We start from the raw sequence: 20,251 nt of genomic DNA, 5'->3' as shown, positions 1-20,251 counted from the left end.
GCGCTAACCTCACACAAAAGGGGCGGGGCGAGCAGACGCGAGACTATAAAACCGGAAGTTGGATGCCATCATTTGAAGGTGGCGGGCGGGGAGAGCAGGAGAAGAGCTCGACTCGCACCCGCCTGACACCCGCGAGGAGCAGTGGGCGGTTGCCCGGACCCGCGGGTCCCGCGGGTATTGGCATACCTCCCAACTGTCCCTTTTTCGGAGGGACAGTCCCTCTTTTGACAGCTCAACCCGCAGTCCCTCATTTGTACTGGAAAGTCCCTCTTTTCTCTGCACTGAACAGCCAGAAAAAGAAACAAAGTTTCTCACTTAATCGGCTTTTAGCAGAGAGCCCAGAACAGCTAACAGGTGCAAATAAGATACTTTGTAACAATTTTGAGACACAAAAACACAGTTTAGATAAGGAAAAATATTTTCAAACTTTCATAACCTGCCAAATTTTGTAAAACAAACATGGTAATTAGGGGGTGTGGCCACATAAAGGGGTTTAGTCAAAAAATGGCTGCGCTACGTGCAGAAAAAAAATTTTTGTCCCTCTTTTTACTTCCAAAATGTTGGGAGGTATGTATTGGGTCGGCCTGTACATCATTAACACACGCTGCAGCACAATCCTGTGACAGTGGTTTATATGAAAGTGTTACACTTGTTTCTTTGTTTATGTTAAATTGTTACAAAAGTGCACCTGCCACATATTCTGGCCTCTCTGCCAAAACCCGGTTTTTCAGTAACAATCTGGGACTGCGGGATGAGCTGCCAAAATCGGGACTGCCCCGCAAAAAATGGAACCGTTGGGAGGTATGGGTTAACTACACTGTGCCAGTCCCCCCACAAAAAAATCTTCAGAGGGGCACCTTGAAACCCTTCCCTGCCCCTCACTCCCTGTCCGTTCGTTATGATATAAGATAGTGGTCAGGGAGGGGGATTTCTCTGCAGCTATAGAGGAGAAGACTCTGCAGCTCCAGTCCCGTGTCCCCCAGCCCCTCCTGCAACTTCAGGGTCTGTTTCCTTTACAGTTATTCCAGTGACTAACATCTCTGCTGCATAGGAGATAAGGGAATTGTGCTCCCCCTCCCAATTTACTGACTTCCCCATATGCTCAGAGAGGAACAGACTTCAAACATTAAGCGTGCACTTCAGAAGAAGAACAAGGCACCATGTTAGTTCTGTGCAGCTGGAGCTTTCTCATCCTATTTCTTCCTAAAAGTAAGTATTTTAATTTCTTTATCTTCGTCTGGCTGTTACAAAGGATAGATTCTCTAATAAAGAAGAGTCATAAAGTGTAAAGCGAGATCTCTCTATAGAGTAATATCTCATAACCAGGGAGACCCTGCACCAAGGAGTGGAATAGTTTAATGGTGCAGCCCAATATTTAATAAAAGGAATAAAGATTTCCGAGGTGCACTAACCCATACCAACCAATAAGATGTTGTTTACATATGATCAGTAAATGCTAAATGCTGATTGGTTGCTATAGGCCAGTGATCCCCAACCAGTAACTCGTGAGTAACATGTTGCTCTCCAACCCTTTGGATGTTGCTCCCAGTGGCCTCAAAGCAGGAGCTTATTTTTGAATTTCAGGCTTGGAGGCAAGTTTTGGTTGTATAAAAACCAGGTGCACTGCCAAACAGAGACTCAATGTAGTTTGACAATCAACATAGAGGCTACTAAATGGCCAATCACAGCCCTTATTTGGCACCCAGGAACAGTTTTCATGTTAGTGTTGCTCCCCAACTCCTTTTACTTCTGAATGTTGCTCACAGGTTCTAAAGGTTGGGGATCCCTGCTATAGGCCATATGACCTGTAGCAAATGTTACACCTTTTATTAAAGGACCTGCTTAGGGTTATGGGAAAATCTGTACCTCAGCCAACACCCCAACCCTTGTAGCTAGGGTTGTCACCTTTTTTATGTAAAAAAATACCAGCCTTCCTATATATTTATATTTTTTATTAATAACACTGGGATCAACCATCATTTTTACCAGCCAGGTGGCAACCTTACTTGTAGCCCCACTTGGCTTGTGCTTTGTCAGCACCATTACAGTGACTCATTCTTGCCCTCTGCTATACCTCATGTGACAGAGCAAAGCTGAAGGCTATTTCTGGATTGCACTGAATTAGCAATAGCCTTATATTACCTATTTTTGAATTTGGAGTATTAAGAAGCTTATGTATCAAGGGTAAACAAAACACAGCAACCCCTGTATAATACTCTGAGAGCCTATTTACGAGGAAATGGGTATGGGAGTATTGTACAAAACCATCTTTCACCCTTATAAAATACCCAACCCAACAGCCTTATTCCCAACACAGCCCCATCTTTGTACCTTCTATGCAATATATATATATATACTCTGTGCAACATTAATGGTGGTGGCCCCAGTGTTCCTCTGCGTAACTACTTGCCCTTGTGAATTGCTGCTTGGATCAAATACATGGGAGGATGCAAGTACCTTTAATTCATAGCATGAATCTATTGCCAATTATTTTAGTACAACTGCGGTTGTGCTTTGTAAATGAGCTTTTATAACAGATGGTCAACACCAGAAAATAGGTGACAGTGACTGCTGGTATATACTTATTTGGATGAAGTTCTGTTCCTGTGTCTCTAGGCCTTTGTCGTATTTGTAAATCACAAGCGAGTGTGACCTCAGCTTTAGAATTGCCCCCACCACCCATAGTACTGTAGTGGCTTAGCACACTGTGCCTATTCAATAAATGAACTTCATTGCCCCAGGGTCTAGTGACTAAAATATCCTCCATGTATGCACAAAGGAGTAGGGGGGTTTAGGGATATTTTTAGTGCATCAGTATTTTCTGGAATTCACTAGCTGCACCCGCTTTTGTAAATGGCATCACCAGTGCACCAAAGGGGTAAGGCATTACTGGAAGAAACATGTAGTCAAATGTGATATTTATTTTACCATGCTCCTTGATTTGAGAAAACACTGCTTCCTGTCTACTGAAAAAAGGCAATAGGGTGCCTCACTCTGCAGGATCTGCACCCCACATCTCCTCCTAACCTGACTTCTGCCAAAACCAGTTAAGTTAATTATGGAGGATTTCTGTATGCGCTGTGAGCAGTAAGTGTAACAGGCTGATAAGCTATAAATTTTAGGACTACAGAACTCCCCATAAAGTCAGAGACGCTCTTCACTGCTTGCAACACTTTCAGACATAAATTACACAGAAGCAATGCTGCCCACAAGCTCCCACATCCAGCACCTAAATTACATGAAGACGGATATATATATATTGCAAGGTGGCTGAAAAATCCTTCTTAAAGCCGAATCACTTAACTGCTGGTTTTGCGTTAGGAGGAGATGTGGGGTGCAGATCCTGCAGAGTGAGGCGCCCGATCGCCTTTTTTCAGTAGACAGGAAGCCGTGTTTTCTCATAGTATTTTTTTAATAAAGCACTGATAATACTAAACTTTATGCAGGGTAGATCTATTATTATTGCAGGGTAGAATGGATTTTTAATAAAAAAAAGTTTTAGTGTTACAGTTCCTTAAACTAAAGAAGTAGGTAGACATGTTGTAGACTCTAGTGTGTGTTGAGCTTCTGTATCAGCCCAAGGCAACCACAGCCGTTTAGCAGTAAAGATCTGTATCACCAAAGATGCCCCAGTAGCTCCCCATCTTCTTTTCTGCTGATTCACTGCACATGCTCTGTGCTGCTGTCACTTACTGAGCTTAGGGACCCACTCACAGTATACAGTACACATAGATTAGAAATGTCACAATATAAGGCTGATTAGTAATTAATACAGATAATTACTACATGGCAGCACAGAAACCAGTGCAAATAGCATCAGAATTGAATAATCAGCAAACCTGTAGCATCATCTTATATTACAGCCAGGGAAGCTCATTTTCTGCTGGATAATTAGTGACGAGCCCTAAGCTTAGCTTCTCAACAGCCAATCAGAGCCCACTGAGCATGTGAGTGTCACAGACACTTTCCAAGATGGTGACCCCCTGTGACAAGTTTGAAGTCCTGGATCATTGCTGCTATTGACAAACTGAAACTTTAGCCTCGTGCCATAAGTTCACTATATAAAGTATGTCATTTTTAGCCCTATTCATTTTTAGGGTTTAGTTCTCCTTTAATTTCAATCCAGCTCAGGATATATCAGTCTCAAAAGATTTGGTGTAAGGTTTTTTAAACGACAATGCTTCTACATGTCATAGGCTTGGTTCCCAAGGGCCCACCACAGAACCAGACATCCAGTTCTTATCTTCACAATAATTAGATATAGATATTTCTGCTTGGTAAAGATGTTGTAATGAGAAAATAAGGAAAGGGAGGGGGGGAACACTCTAAGATAAAGTCCATTAAGGACTTTAAGGATTAAGGAAAAACTGCATCTTAATACATGGAATGTTCACCTTTATCTTCTCTGATTCATCTTCTATACTGACTTCCAAACTGCAGCCTGGTTGCTAGGGTAAGTAAGCCTTAGTAGCCAGATAGCAGTTGAAATTTCAAAACTTAAAAGTTGAAGAACAAGAAACTGTAGATATAAAAAAAAATCACTTATGATGAAATGCATGTTCATTGGACGACAGTTATTTTTTGCTGGCAGAGACATCACAATGTGTGACATAGGCCTAGTGAAGACATGGTCTTCTGGTGTGTAGCAGTCCTGGTTGATGGAAATACATTATAGAAATGCCAAAAAATTACCATCAGTGATTTTGTTCCTCGCAGGTGTATTGTGTGACCTCTCCTGTAAAGCTACAAAATCAGTTGCAGCAACTGAAGGGGAAGAGACCATTCTGCAAGTGAATAGAACAGGAATCACAGAGATCTCTTGGACTTTAAAGGGACAGCACATTGCTACAACCAAACCCAATGAACCTATTGAATGGAAGAACCGTCAGTTCAAAACAAGACTGGGCAGCAAACCTGATGCTTCATTAATCATCAATAAAATAACCAGGGAAGATCAAGAAACGTATATGGCAGATATGCGAGGCCTGGAGGAGGAAGATGATTTCACACAATGTTATAATGTCACAGTGTATAGTAAGTTGTGATTTTTTACCAATTTCGCCCATTTTTTAAGTGTATTTTTTCGTTTTCTGGCCAACTAAATGTTAATGGATAAAGAAATTGTTTAAGGGCATTCAAGTTATTCTTTTCCACGATAAGTTTATCATGCACCTCCCGGCTTTGTAAGCCTTCATCAAGTTTTCCTCTTACAGAATCCCACCACGATTAAATGCTTTGTGATGGTCAAGGGAATTAACTTTACAACTACGGACTTGTGCAACTGTTCCTCTTCTCTCTTCACTTGTCTTCTTGTTTCTCTAAATTATTTTGTTATTATTACATTGTCTCATGTTTGGTCCTTTCTTCCTGTGTCTTCATCTTTCCTTTTCTGTTCTTGTCTTCCATCTGCCTTTTACCCATTTTCTCTTTTTTTCCTTCAGTTTCTTCTCTCCCATTTAGTGTTACCATCTTCTCTCTCATACAGTGGGACAAGTGACCATTGTGTATGAATATCAGGTCAAGTGGGCAAACAGTAGGGCCCTCTGATACTTGATTCCAGCAGAGGACATTGTGGTGGCCTGTTAGGTCAGTTAGACCCTGCATGTGATACTTAAGGTATATCTGGTTCATGCCTGAGACTCAAAGTGGAGCTTTGTGGACATTTCTGGACATTTGTACATGCCAGCCAGGTGCACATCTTCATATTCATTTCATTAAAGGAAAACTATACCCCCCAAACAATGTAGGTCTCTATTAAAAGATACTGAGTAATACAGCTCATGTGTAAAACCCTGCTTCATGTAAATGAACCATTATCATAATAATATACTTTTCTAGTAGTATGTGCCATTGGTAATCATAAATAGAAAATTGCCATTTTAAAAAATAAGGGCCGCCCCCTGAGATCGTAAGATTCACTGTGCACACATACAAACCACATGTAAGGTCACATGAGCCAATTAACAGACAGAGTTCTGCCTTTTGCTTCCTCACTTCTTCCTGTTACAGTTAGAGTTGTAGTATTTCTGGTCAGGTGATCTCTGAGGCAGCACAGATAGAGACACAATATGGTGGTTCAAGGCAAGAGATGTAAAAGGGCAATATTTATGCAAATATATATTCCAGTTTGGTAAGATCCTTTAATATGTCATTCAATTTGATATAAACTATCTGTTGCTTAAGTGTTCATTTTGGGGGTATAGTTTTCCTTTAAGGCTTCATATTCATTTCATTACAGGCTTATAGTCGGTGCACCTCCATCCTCTAAAAATATAGGTTCATTGACTTCTGATTAAATTGACTCTAGTGTGTGTGAACATGACAGGAGATTGTAAGCTCCAGTGGGGCAGCAACTGATGTTAATGATGTTAATCTCTGCAAAGACATATAATATAGTGATATTTGGGCCGGCAGGATACCCACAGGCCGACCTCGCGGGTTGAGCTCTTCTCCTGCTCTCCCCGCCTGCCACTGTCAAATGCTCCCGACTTCCGGGTTCGTCTTTTATAGATGTTGAGCCTGCGGCGCTGGTCTATAAAGGCAACCCGAAACTTGGATGTGGGCAGCGCGGGCCAAGGTAGGGGGGTTAGGGTTGGATGCGGGTCGAGGAAATCCCGACTCGCACATCACTAATATAATATCTATTAAACTCTTTCAATTATTTACTTTCACAGATATAAGAGAGTCATAACCATCTTGTTCAGAGGCCCAACTTGCACAAGATCATTAAGCACAACATTACATTTATATCACATGATAACAATGTGCCGTCTCCACTGAGTGGCTTCCAAAAGAACAGACTTGTTTGTTATTGTGTTCTAAAAAGGGACTTTTTAGATTTGTTTTCCAATGAGGATAAGGAAGTGATAAAGCCCCAATTGTAAAATATATAATTGCCTGGCAGAGCTTCCCTAACTGGTAGATTGATATAAGATGAAAGAGAAATTCCAGGGGTTCTGCACTGGTCAAGGCTTAGGGGCACATTTAATAATGGTCGAATATCGAGGGTTAATTAACCCTCGATATTCGACCCTCGAAGTTAAATCCTTCGACTTTGAATATCGAAGTCGAAGGATTTAGCACTATTCGTTCGATCGAACGATCAAAGGAATAATCGTTCGATCGAACGATTAAATCCTTCGAATAGAACGATTCAAAGGATTTTAATCCATCGATCGAACGATTTTCCTTTGATCAAAAAAAGCTAGGAAAGCCTATGGGGACCTTCCCCATAGGCTAACATTGGTGCTCGGTAGGTTTTAGGTGGCGACAATTGTGTCGAAGTCATAGTCGAAGGTCAAAGTAGCCAATTTCGATGATCGAAGTAGCCAAAAAAAAACTTCGAAATTCGAAGTTTTTTTTATTCCAATCCTTCACTCGAGCTTAGTAAATGTGCCCCTGAGTCTCAGCAGGTATAGGGAGCCCCAAGTCTCAAACCTTTTGTGAGAATAATTATCAAAGGTGAGAAGATTGAATTGATAACTTCCCTAAAATGATCCAAAAATGGCTCCAGTAGTTTATACAGTGTACAATTAATGGAAAACATTGTAAGAATGTTTTTATAAAATTTATTTTTAGCCCTATTTTCCCCTTGCCTTTTTGGTTGCTATGGGTTACTAGACTTGGTGCATATTTTGGGACTTTTATTATACTACTCCCACAATGGTACACTGGTCATGAGCATAATCAGAATAATCAGAAAGAGAATGCTTATAATATACAAGTAGTATTTTACAATATGGGTGAGCTTCCTGCAGATAAGTAATTGCAGAACTGTCTAGAACAGTAACAAAGTTAGAAACACACTGGCTTATTACCATAATAGATGATTGACTGCACCAGAGCACCGTAATAACCAATCAGATCTTGGCTTTAATATTTAGCTTGTAACAGACTGATCAAAACAAATTGTTCATTGGTTTCTACAGATAACTGCTTATTGGTGTAATTTAGGGGGTTGTTTATCAAAGGTCGAATTTTAGTTTTTTATGCCTCGAATGAACTCACAATTCGAAAGGTATCTTTTTTAAGAAAAAACTCGATTGGTAAAAAACTCGAATCAGAGAGTTTGGGGTTAACAACCCAAAAACTCAGATTGATTTAGTTTTTGACAAAAAAAAAAAAACTTGAATCGCTCAAATTGATCGAGCTTTCATGGGTAATGAACTATGCGGGGGGAAGCAGGGAGGAGGACTATCTAGAGTAGTAGGAAGGGTTGTTCTTATTGGGGGGTTTAGTTCTCCTTTAATCCTCCATTTTTAGCTGAGGAACTGTAGGCCTTTTCACTGGACTTCTGTGGTAGGAAAACTACTACTATGGGATAAGATATTGGAATACCATATATACTCGAGTATAAGCCGTCCCGAGTATAAGCCGAGGTACCTAATTTTACCTCCAAAAACTGGGAAAGCTTATTGACTCGAGTATAAGCCTAGGGTGAGAAATGCAGCAACTTCTGGTAAGTTTCAATCAAAAAATGTAGGGTTTCTGCTCCCATTGGAGGTGCCGGTGACCATTCTTGGACGCCGGCGAATATTCTTGGAAACTATTCTAGGATGCCGACGACTATTCTTGGATGCTGGCGACTATTCTTAGGCACCGGCGACTATTCTTAGGCACTGGCGACTATTTTTAGACGCCGGAGACTATTCTTAGATGCCGGCGACCGTTTTGCGCTTGACCCGAGTATAAGCCGAGGTAGAGTTTTTCAGCATATTTTGGGGGCTGAAAAACTCGGCTTATACTCGAGTATATACGGTACATGTGTAATCAGCACACAATTCATTTTTTCTGTGCATTCATTTTTGTACAATGGATCTTGGTAGGGATGGGCATGTGTGAGCAGGGGGGTTATTTGTAATTTCTCATGATTTCATTAATATTTTGGGGCAGATTTATCATAATGGGAGTTTAGAGCTTAATAAATAAAAATTTACCAATGTTCTATTCATTCCTATGGAATATCTAGAATAGTATTTACCAATGATTTACCAATTTGATAAAAATGATTCTAAAAATCCCATAAGAATGAATATTAGCGAATGGAAAATCCCCTGGCACTACCACTGAAATTAGATAACATTTATTTTTACTTGTACTAGGTGGTGTATATATTCTTAGCAGAAGTGTGTAAGCTCCTACTCATGAGCGCACTTCTGCATTTCTTCCTAAGAATTAGCCCTGCGGCTTCTTTATACATTAGTTACCACTGTAAACTTTCATCATATGTTTATTAGCTAAGGAACAGTTACTAATTAGCTCACGTAACTGTTGACGATTCAATCTATAGATATCACATAGCTGCTAGTATTGTAAATATTTTATAAAAAATAAATATAGTATGAACTTTGGAAAGTAATCTATGAAATATCATGGACAGCTATGGGATCCATTAACCGGAAACCTGTTATCCAGAAAGTTCCAAATTATGGAAAGGCCATCTCACATAGGGGCCCATTTACTTAGGGGCCGATTCACTAACTTCGAGTGAAGGATTCGAAGTAAAAAAACTTTGAATTTCGAAGTGTTTTTTGGGCTACTTCGACCATCGAATGGGCTACTTCGACCTTCGACTTCGAATCGAAGAAATCGAACTAAAAATCGTTTGACTATTCTACTATTCGATAGTCGAAGTACTGTCTCTTTAACAAAAAACTTCGAACCCCTAGTTCGCCATCTAAAAGCTACCAAAGTCAATGTTAGCACTATTTGCGCTAAAATCCTTCGACTTTGATATTCGAAGTCGAAGGATTTTAATTCCCAGTTGAATATCGAGGGTTAATTAACCCTCGATATTCGACCCTTTGTGAATCGGCCCCTTAGTTCAAGTGAAGGAATAGAGGAAAAAAAGTGTGAATTTCGAATGGTCGAATATGGCTACTTCGACCATCGAATGGGCTGCTTCGACCTTCAATTACGACCTTCGACTACGAATCGAACGATTCGTAATAAAAATCGTTTGACTATTCGACCATTCTATAGTCGAAGTACTGTCTCTTTAAAAAATTATTCGACCCCCAATGTTAGCCTATGGGGAAGGTCCCCATAGGCTTCCTAACAATTTCCTGATCGAAGGAATATCCTTCGATCGATGGATTAAAATCCTTCGAATCGTTCGATATTCGAAGTTGAAGGATTTTACTTCGACGGTCAAATATCGAGGGTTAATTAACCCTCGATATTCGACCCTAGGTAAATGTGCCCCATAGACTCCATTTTATCCAAATAATCCGAATTTTTAAAAATGATTTCCTTTTTCTGTGTAATAATAAAACAGTAGCTTGTACTTGATCCCAACTAAGATATAATTAATCCTTATTGGAAGCAAAACCAGCCTATTGGGTTTATTTGATATTAACATAATTTTCTAGTAGACTTAAAAGACCAGTAACATACATTTTTTTTTTTAAAAAATATTTCTACTTAATGTAAAAAACCCAACAAGACAGTTTTAACTTTTAATTTGCAAAGTTTTTATTAAGAAATTATTTACTGATTCTCCTCTTCAGAAACTGCAACAGAGCAACGTTCCATCGTGCGTCGCTCAATTTCTCCTCCCTGCCTTCTATAGGAGATAGCCATGGAGGAGAAATCGAGTGCCGCACGATGGATCATCACCGTTTCTGAAGAGGAGCGCAAGCAGAGAATTGGTCATTTCTTTATAAAATTTTGCAAATTAAAAGTTAAAATTGTCTTGGTGGTTTTTTTTTCGTTAAGTAGAAACAATTTTTTTTTTTTCTTTTAAGTCTACTAGAAAATTATGTAAATATTAAATAAATCCAATCGGTTGGTTTTGCTTCCAATAAGAATTAATTATATCTTAGTTGGGATCAAGTACAAGCGACTGTTTTATAATTATCGGTAAGTACTGTATTAGCTACAACTTGAGAAAATCAAAGTAAAAAATCATGAATTTGAATATTTTAAAATTTTTGAGTTTTATCATTCAGCTAAAATCTGGTCAGCTCTATAGAAAACAATGGGAGGTATAATTTAATTTCTTTTTTTTTAAACTCACATTTTTAATGTGAGTTGAGAGGTGAATAAAAATGCAACGATTCTGTCCATTTTTTTCTAGTGCATTGATTTTTTTCATTTTTTTCAGCAGTTTTATGTCTTTGAGTCATAAATGTATAGATCTGCCTCCCTCAGTCTGATTTCAAAGTCAAACTGCAATTACTGCAGAAGATATGAATTTGAATATTTTCGAATTCAAGCTTTCCCAACTAGAATTACTGAGATTTAACAATACAGCGGCTAAAATCTGCCGAGCTTCTCTAGAAGCCAATGGGAAGTAGATCTTTAACAGTCAGGGGTTTTAACAGTTTCAGGTTGTTTTTTTTTTTTAAAAGTCAAGTTTTTTGTGTGAAAAAAAAAATCCAAGTGCTCTAATTCAAAAATGTGTAAATCAGCTTTTAAATTAGTGACATTTGTTTTTGTTTTTTTTTTTTGGTCCAAGAATTTTAAGAGATTGTGTTTTATTGTTATCCTTCACCAGAAAGATTAAAATATGAAGATATAGAAATATATTTCACAAGAGCTGGAGAAACCATATGTAATATCAATGTGACTTGTACTGGAAACGAGGGATCCAATGTAACCTGGATATACATCTCTAACGACACCATAGAGGAACCAAACCACACTCTCTACATATATCATGTCACTCCAGATCACAGCTACAACTGTTCCCTCAAAAACCCAGTCAGCAAAGTCTTTAGAACAATAAACCCCTGGACCCTGTGTAATGAAGGTAAGCAGTTCACTTTATAGTCTATGGGGTTCTAGGCACTTTAAATGGACCTCATAATTTACACCTATTTTTAATCAGAAAGTATTTATGTATGTATGTATTTGTAATCCAATTCCAAATAATATGTTTAAAATTCCCCTTTTAGGAAAACAGTATAAGATGGTGTTGTTGGCCATACTCTTGCCTGCTGCCATTGTTATATTCTGCCTCTTAATTTTTTTCCGTTTGAAGAAGAAGTTAAAGACTTTTAGGTGAGTATTATTGCACCTTAGATTTTATTGGAGAGTTTGATAATAAACAAACAGTAACTCTAAGGGGGTTATTTACTAAGCTCCGAATACCCGAAATTCCCCGAAATCAGAAAAATTTGTGATTTTTCTTTATAAAATCAGACTTTTTAAAAAAAATCACGAATTTATTAAACCCTGAGGGCTAAAAAGCCAGAATATAATAACACGGCAGCTCAAACCTGTCGTGGTTGTGGAACAGTCCCATTGATTTTTGGTTGTGTCGAGGGTTTCTGGCAATTTCACAATGTTTTTGGAGCTTACGGGTGAAAACTCTGAAAAATTCGGAGATTTCGGGGAAAATTCACGTAAAAAAATGGGGACAATCTGAGCTTTGCACACAAAGCAAATTTTCGGGAAAATGTAATAATAAATACGATTTTTTCACCATTTCGCAAATTATTTCGGATTTTCACAAATATTTTGTCGGAGAGATTCGCTCATACATTTGAGGTTGAGAAGGTCTCAACGTACACAGATATTTCAACCGGTTCTAGATTTTAGTTGACGGTGTGTCTGAGAAATTCTGAGCAATCGTCTTTGGTATAACGATCTTTATCTGAAACTCACAGCAATGAAGGACAGATTAATAACATAATGCTATTGGCCAACAGACTATCAGACTAGTATATGTAATCATCAGCTCAAGGTATGAGGGCCTGTTTGTAAGACTAGGTTACTGTTGTTAAAGGGTTGTTTACCTTTAAATGAACTTTTAGGGCAGAGACAGACTAGAACATTTGGGGAGATTTAGTCACCTGGCGGGATGGCACTTGGAGTGCTTTGTTTTCCGACTTCGGGAAATGAAGTGCCATCCCGCCAGCATTTAGATTCTAGCCGGTGGGAAGGCAGTTCGGGGAGATTAGTTGCCCGAAGAAGAGGTGATTTGCTGTTGGGCGACTAATCTCCCCGAATCTCCATGTGTGTCTCTGCCCTTTGTATGATATAGAGAGTGATATTCTGAGACAATTTGCGATTTGTTTTTATCCTTTATTATTTGTGTTTTTTTGACTTATTTAGCTTTTTATTCATCAGCTCTCCAGTTTGTAATTTCAGCTATTACCCTACCAACCATGTGACATATGGAAAGTGAGGAAGGGTGAACCGTCTGAGAAAAATGTCCAACGCCAGTTAAAGTCTCTTCCATGTTTATTTGATTGGACGTGTCAGTTTTAGGCTATGGTTATGCATTAGGCCATCTTTATGCACATCAGTGTACCTGCCATTTAGGCATCGGGTGCTAAGCCTAACATAGACCAATAGTCTTCCCGTGGTATAGAAAGTATGGGGACATGTTGCAGAGTATATTAGGGCACAGTATTAATCGGAATTTATTAAAAAAACAGAGTTTTTTAAATTCGGGTGCATAGGGTAGACCTGCAAACTCGATCAAATTCGATTTGAGTTTTTTTGAAAAAAAATATTTGATTTTCAGAAGTCCACCAAACAACTCCAAATTGATTGTAGGAGATCCCCCATAGGCTAAAACCCCAATTCGACAGGTTTTAAATGGCGAATAGTTGAATTTGACAGTGCATGATACATTTCAAAATTCGAATTTAACATTTTTTTAAACTCAAATCGAATTTGGACTATTCCATTTTGGCATTACAATAAAATAAACGTATTTAAAAATTCAAATTTTCAATTCGACCCTTGATAAATCTGCCCCTAAGTGTAGAGATTTTCCATTATTCCAACTACCTCTTTATAAGCCCTTGAGAAAGTCCATAAATTAAGCCTCTCCTCAAATAATATATCTGAATGGGGATCAATATCACCAGCAAGACAATGATATCATTGGTTAGACTGGGGTACTTTGGCCTGGTTTCCAGAAATCATCAATATTTAATGTACAGTGTATTAGAATAATGTTCTCTTCCTCTCCCCATGGCACAGACACCTGCATCTCACGCTGAACTGAAACTGCAGAAGTTTTCTAAAAGGGGAAATTAACGCTAAGCAGCTGGGGAAACACAATGTTTTTCTGTTGCAGATTCAGGGACAGGCCAGATGGCTTTCCTGTCAATGACACCTCAGAACTTACAATGGGGCCAGTGGAGAATCCATATTGTGAAATCCTGGATCACCCGGTAAGAACAGAATCATTATTGTTCATAAGATGTAGGAAAGGTTATTTAAATTAATTGATTGAGAATTTGGCCTAATCATGAACCACTTTCCTCTTAAAGGAAAAATATACCCCCAAAATGAAGACTTAAAGGAAAACTATACCCCCCAAACAATGTAGGTCTCTATAAAAAGATATTGCATAAAACAGCTCATATGTAAAATCCTGCTTCATGTAAATAAACCATTTTCATAATAATATACTTTTCTACTAGTATGTGCCATTGGGTAATCATTAATAGAAAATTGCCATTTTAAAAAATAAGGGCCGCCCCCTGGGATCGTAGGATTCACTGTACTCACAAACATACCAACAAACCATACATGTTAGGTCACATGAGCCAATTAACAGACAGAGTTGTGTCTTTTGCTTCCACACTTCTTCCTGTTACAGTTAGAGCTGCAGTATTTCTGGTCAGGTGATCTCTGAGGCAGCACACAGACCATCACAAAATGGTGGCTCAAGGCAAGAGATGTAAAAGGGCAAGATTTACTTAAATATATTTTCCAGTTTGGTAAGATTCTTTAATATGCCACTTAATATGATATGAACCATCTGTTGCTTAAGTGTTCATTTTGGGGGTATAGTTTTCCTTTAAGCAACAGATAGTTTATATCAAATTAAGTGGCATATTAAAGAATCTTACCAAACTGGAATATATATTTAAGTAAATCTTGAATCGTACGATCCCAGGGGGCGGCCCTTATTTTAAACAGCAGTTTTCTATTTATGATTTTACCCAATGGCACATTCTACTAGAAAAGTATATTATTATGAAAATGGTTTATTTACATGAAGCAGGGTTTTACATATGAGCTGTTTTATGTGATCTCTTTTTATAGAGACCTACATTGTTTGGGGGGTATAGTTTTCCTGCCTAACTAAATCTAAATCAGGGAAGTCACATGACTTTAAAGCTCTGGATGACTAAACCTGACAAGTCTTTGTTTACAGTTGACGCAATTATTTTATTTTTCTCAAAATGGCAAATTAGGATTCAGATTCATTTTTGGTTTCGGATGAATCTTTTGTGGATTTTGCCCCATCCCTACCTAATTTTCCAAGGTACATTGTGCCGTTTCCTTTTGGTGTGTTTGCCGTTTGGAGGTGCCGATATAGAAATTGTTTCTTCTACGAAACAATTCCAGTTTTTAATTTTTTTTTTTCAGATCGCTCAGCGTATTTTTTACTTCATGATTTTTATATTTGGATCTTTAAATAAATTACTTGTAATTCGTGTTTTTTTTTCTGGTTTAAATAAACTCTAAAAGCACTATTTGAATTTGGATTAATGACACACAGGAAACACATGCCGCCAGGGTCAGACTGGGCCAGCGGGGAACCGGGAAAAACCCAGTGGGCTCTCAGCTCTTGTGGGCCCCGCCGGCCCAGATCCGCACCCAGATCTGTTTCTCAATGCCACGACCTCCCTTTGTACTCGGCACAGCACCCATTTGCACAAACGCGGCGCAGCCAACCAGCGAGGCAGAGGGGCCAGAGAGGGGCCCTGGGGCAGTAACAGCAATGGGCCAGGGCCCCCCAGTCCTTCTGTACCAGCCCAAGGCAACCACAGCCCTTTAGCAGTAAAGATCTGTGTCTCCAAAGATGCCCCAGTAGCTCCCCATCTTCTTTTCTGCTGCCTGCCCTAGAACTGAATGGCAACTCCCAGACACTGGTGGTAAGAAGTGGATTTTGCCACCATTCAAGTCGCCACAGGCAACAAGAGGTGTTTCTCCCCAGGGGGTTATTTATTAAAAAATTTCAAATTTATTTATTTTTATTTTTTTTAAATAAAACAAACTTGACTTAACTCCCATCCACGAATTTAACTAAAGTATCAAATAATTAGCTCGAAATAGTCGGGAAAAGTCTTGACAAAATCGAGCGCAAACTCGAAACATGCGACTTTTACAGATTTGTCTCCCGAAACCACTTTGTTTGTTTTTCGGATTGTCGCATGAAAACCAGTGCATATCACGATTAGTAATGGGCAAATTTGTCCCGTTTCGCTTTGCGAAATTCATGAAACTGGAGAAAAATTAGACAATTCGCCGGCGTCAAAATGGGTGCCCCCGTCAAAATTGACGCCGGCGCCCATTAAAGTCAACGGACGTCCGTTTATTGTCACCGGTGTCTAAATTGGAACAGTTGCCGGCCAGAAAAAATGGAGGCTTTATAAACAGACCCCTATGTGTGTCATAAGCCATTGAAATGCCTCTAACCTGCAACTGTTATATGAGATAGTGAACTTCCTGTAGATTGTAACTGTGTGTGATCCGCTGTCGATTGCAATCACTGTATCAGGTAGTGAGATGTTAGATTGTAGATTGCAATAACATCTCACACAGGACATTTTCAGGGTGTATGACTTGGAGGTATATAATAAACAGTGTTACTGAGTAAATAGGGGCAAAACATGTCATTTATATTACAGGTATGGGACCTGTTATCCAGAATGCTCGGGACCTGGAGTTTTCCGGATAATGGATCTTTCTGTAATTTAGATCTTCATACCTTAAGTGTACCAGAAAATCATGTAAACATTAAATAAACCCAATAGGCTGGTTTTGCATTTTCAATAAGGATTAATTATATCTTAGTTGGGATCAAGTCCAAGCGACTGTTTTATTATTACAGAGAAAAAGGAAATCATTATAAAAATATAGATTATTTGAGTAAAATGGAGTCTATGGGAGACGGACTTTCCGCAATTCTGAGCTTCTGGCGAATGGGTTTCCGGATAACTGATCCCATACCTGTATATTGATATTTATGTGTATTACGCAGATTAAACAGGAGAAGAAAACAGCCCACAGCAGAGTTGCCCCCATGAAAAAGGACGTAAAAACTGTATATTTCATTTTGGATAAGTCCCCTAAGGTGAGTGCATAACAAAATACTTGTAGGCTTCTCTACAAATGCCCATAGGAAGTGACTGTGCTGTAAAATTGCAGTTGCTTTAATTCTATTCACAAAGGTTCTTGGCTCCATGGATTTGCATCACAGCACAGAACCAGTTCACCCTGCTCTAATGATTTGCCTACAAGGTGCAACGTAAAGGACTTGCTGGTGTAATGCAAAATCGAACACTAATCCTTTGGATTAGAAGTTTTTTTGTAAATTATATAAACCATAAATTCCTAATAATATTTATCTTCTAATCCTACAGGCTGTTCCCACGGAGAAGTCAAAGCAGCAGAATGTCTCCATATATGAAGTCATAAAATCACACTGATAACGTAATACATCATCTTCTTCCTCCAAGTACTACAATGAACGTTCTGATTCTGGAACTCAGACCTTCTCTCTGTTACACTCTCACATTGCTTACAGTACATTCAAGATGGTCTTGGAGTCCATGAGCTGAAGAAAGAGTAGTTATAGGAGTAGAACAGCAGAAGACTCAGCACAAACTTCGGGAGCAAGGGATAAGGAAATCAATTCTCCCTGTTCCTTCCCTACTTCCTCTGATCCCCCTGTTCCTTCCATACTTCCTCTGTTCCTTTTCTACTTCCTCTATTTCCCCCCATTCCTTCCATAATTCCTCTATCCCCCCTGTTCCTTTCCTACTTCCTCTAGCCCCCCTGTTCCTTTCCTAATTCCTCTATTCCCCCTGTTCCTTTCCTACTCCCTCTATCCCCCCTGTTCCTTTCCTACTTCCTCTATCCCCCCTGTTCCTTTCCTTCTTCCTCTATCCCCCCTGTTCCTTTCCTAATTCCTCTATTCCCCCAGTTCCTTTCCTAATTCCTCTATCCCCCCTGTTCCTTTCCTAATTCCTCTATTCCCACTGTTCCTTCCCTACTTCCTCTGTTACCCCCTGTTCCTTTCCTAATTCCTCTATTCCCCCAGTTCCTTTCCTAATTCCTCTATCTCCCCTGTTCCTTTCCTAATTCCTCTATTCCCACTGTTCCTTCCCTACTTCCTCTGTTACCCCCTGTTCCTTTCCTAATTCCTCTATCCCCCCTGTTCCTTTCCTAATTCCTCTATTCACACTGTTCCTTTCCTAATTCCTCTATTCCCACTGTTCCTTCCCTACTTCCTCTGTTACCCCCTGTTCCTTTCCTAATTCCTCTATCCCCCCTGTTCCTTTCCTAATTCCTCTATTCCCACTGTTCCTTCCCTACTTCCTGTGTTACCCCCTGTTCCTTCCCTACTTCCTCTGTTCCCCCTGTTCCTTTCCTACTTCCTCTATCCCCCTGTTCCTTCCCCAATTCCTCTATTACCCTTGTTCCTTTCCTACTTCCTCTGTTCCCCCTGTTCCTTTCCTACTTCCTCTATCCCCCTGTTCCTTCCCCAATTCCTCTATTCCCACTGTTCCTTCCCTACTTCCTATGTTCCCCCTGTTCCTTTCCTACTTTCTCTATCCCCCCTGTTCCTTTCCTACTTCCTCTATCCCCCTGTTCCTTCCCCAATTCCTCTATTACCCTTGTTCCTTTCCTACTTCCTCTATTGCCCCTGTTCCTTCCCTAATTCCTCTATCCCCCCTGTTCCTTTCCTACTTCCTCTATCCCCCCCTGTTCCTTCTTTATTTCCTGCTTGCACCATCTCCTGCTGGTGAATATGTCTGGGTGGGGTTCACAGGTCTTAGTCTTTATCCTGCTTTCAGAATGTTCTACAACCATCAATCTGCCAAGGTGGAGCAAGCTGTGCAGCTCTATTTGTTTATCTTGAGGTCATTTCCAAAATGATGTGTAAATGGGCAATGCTTTTTCAGTAACTGTATCTACTAAGAGAGTATCTAATCAACAAAGTGGATATTCCTGCTCTGTGGGCCCAGCTCCTGCAGTAGAATTCTGGCCAGGCAGAAGAATGGTGTGTGGCCAATCCTTGTTCCTTTTGATAATGCTGAATACAAAGGCTAAAAGGACCAATAATACCAAGAAATTAAGATCTAATTTAAAAAATCCGGGCTATTTATTGCTTTCTGGTGCATCTTTTTATGTTTTTGTTCGTTATTTATTGGAGTGAATTGTGTTCATCCAACTCTTCTGTCCATTCTCTAAACAAAGTACCAGTCGGTATTTGTATGTCATTTACATGTTTGATGTAGACACCCATCAATTGCACAGAGTGCTTATTTGTGCCCTGGGTACCCCTGGAACTATAGCAGGGTGACTGTTACCCCAATGTTTCTATATATCTGTAACCTTGTTATGAGCTAAGGGGGCCCAGTCTGAAGGCCAGTTAGGGGGAGATTTGGGGTGAGTGCTTATTTGTGTCCTGGGTACCCCTGGAACTATAGCAGGGTGACTGTTACCCCAATGTTTCTATATATCTGTAACCTTGTTATGAGCTAAGGGGGCCCAGTCTGAAGGTCAGTTAGGGGGAGATTTGGGGTGAGTGCTTATTTGTGCCCTGGGTACCCCTGGAACTATAGCAGGGTGACTGTTACACCGATAGTTCCATTCTATTCTGTTTCTGCATTTCTTCATGTTTTTACCTGTTCATCCTATGCCTACAAATAAACTTTATTTTTATATACAGTATGCAACTAAAACCATTGTCTTATAACATTGTATCTGTTATCTATATGAGTATCCAATTTTAGCTTGAATGACTGTCCCTATGGATAAATCTGTATATAGTTGTAACTTTATTTTTTACATAAAAAATAGGAAAAGTTACATAAACATAAAAGGAAATTAGATTTTTACAGAAATTAAATTTTTCCAATCTGTGGGGAGTCAGAATGCATTTAGATTAATACACAATTGGCACAGACACCTACACTCAGCTGCACACTGGCAAAACAATACTGACAATATTTGATGTGCCCCTGTTTAATTCTCCTTGGCAAATAAAGGAGCCCGGAGCTCTGGCAACAGAGACTTGTCTGGCCCATTCTGTGCCATTAGATCATGTATGTAGGAATCTGTTTGAAATGCACTACACTGAAATCCACCGAAAATATAGAAATAGTTTGTTTCACATCATTTAAATTTTAGGGAACTGTATATAGTGTCTCTTTCCAAATGCACTGCATTGTTTATGAGGAATAGTTCCATATCCTCTTCTTATGTTTCATCCGGATTCTGAAAGTAGCTTTTTTTTATTAATACAAATGAATCTCTGCCTTCAGTC

General features: G+C 39.4%; 1 protein-coding gene across 1 annotated transcript; it reads left to right on the top strand.

Moving 5' to 3' along the window:
- The first annotated feature begins 1,060 nt into the window (after positions 1–1,060).
- LOC108699119 (SLAM family member 9) lies at positions 1,061–19,653 on the top strand. The gene is made up of 7 exons (XM_041573549.1): positions 1,061–1,209; positions 4,717–5,034; positions 11,498–11,752; positions 11,898–12,003; positions 14,036–14,132; positions 16,958–17,050; positions 17,340–19,653. Exons 1-7 carry the CDS (start codon positions 1,161–1,163, stop codon positions 17,403–17,405), a joined length of 984 nt encoding a protein of 327 aa, XP_041429483.1. The 5' UTR covers positions 1,061–1,160; the 3' UTR covers positions 17,406–19,653.
- Positions 19,654–20,251: the final 598 nt, after the last annotated feature.

This window comes from Xenopus laevis, chromosome 8L (genome assembly GCF_017654675.1).
Source record: "Xenopus laevis strain J_2021 chromosome 8L, Xenopus_laevis_v10.1, whole genome shotgun sequence".
Taxonomy (NCBI): domain Eukaryota; kingdom Metazoa; phylum Chordata; class Amphibia; order Anura; family Pipidae; genus Xenopus; species Xenopus laevis.
Note: the sequence above shows the minus strand (reverse complement) of the source record. Positions and strands in the feature narration are given on the sequence as shown.

Bases quoted from the DNA above. Each gene is read 5' to 3' on its own strand.
- LOC108699119 (XM_041573549.1), top strand. From the start codon at position 1,161: ATGTTAGTTCTGTGCAGCTGGAGCTTTCTCATCCTATTTCTTCCTAAA. The intron at 1,210-4,716 runs GTAAGTATTTTA...TGTTCCTCGCAG, and splicing joins CATCCTATTTCTTCCTAAAA to GTGTATTGTGTGACCTCTCC. The intron at 14,133-16,957 runs GTAAGAACAGAA...TGTATTACGCAG, and splicing joins GTGAAATCCTGGATCACCCG to ATTAAACAGGAGAAGAAAAC.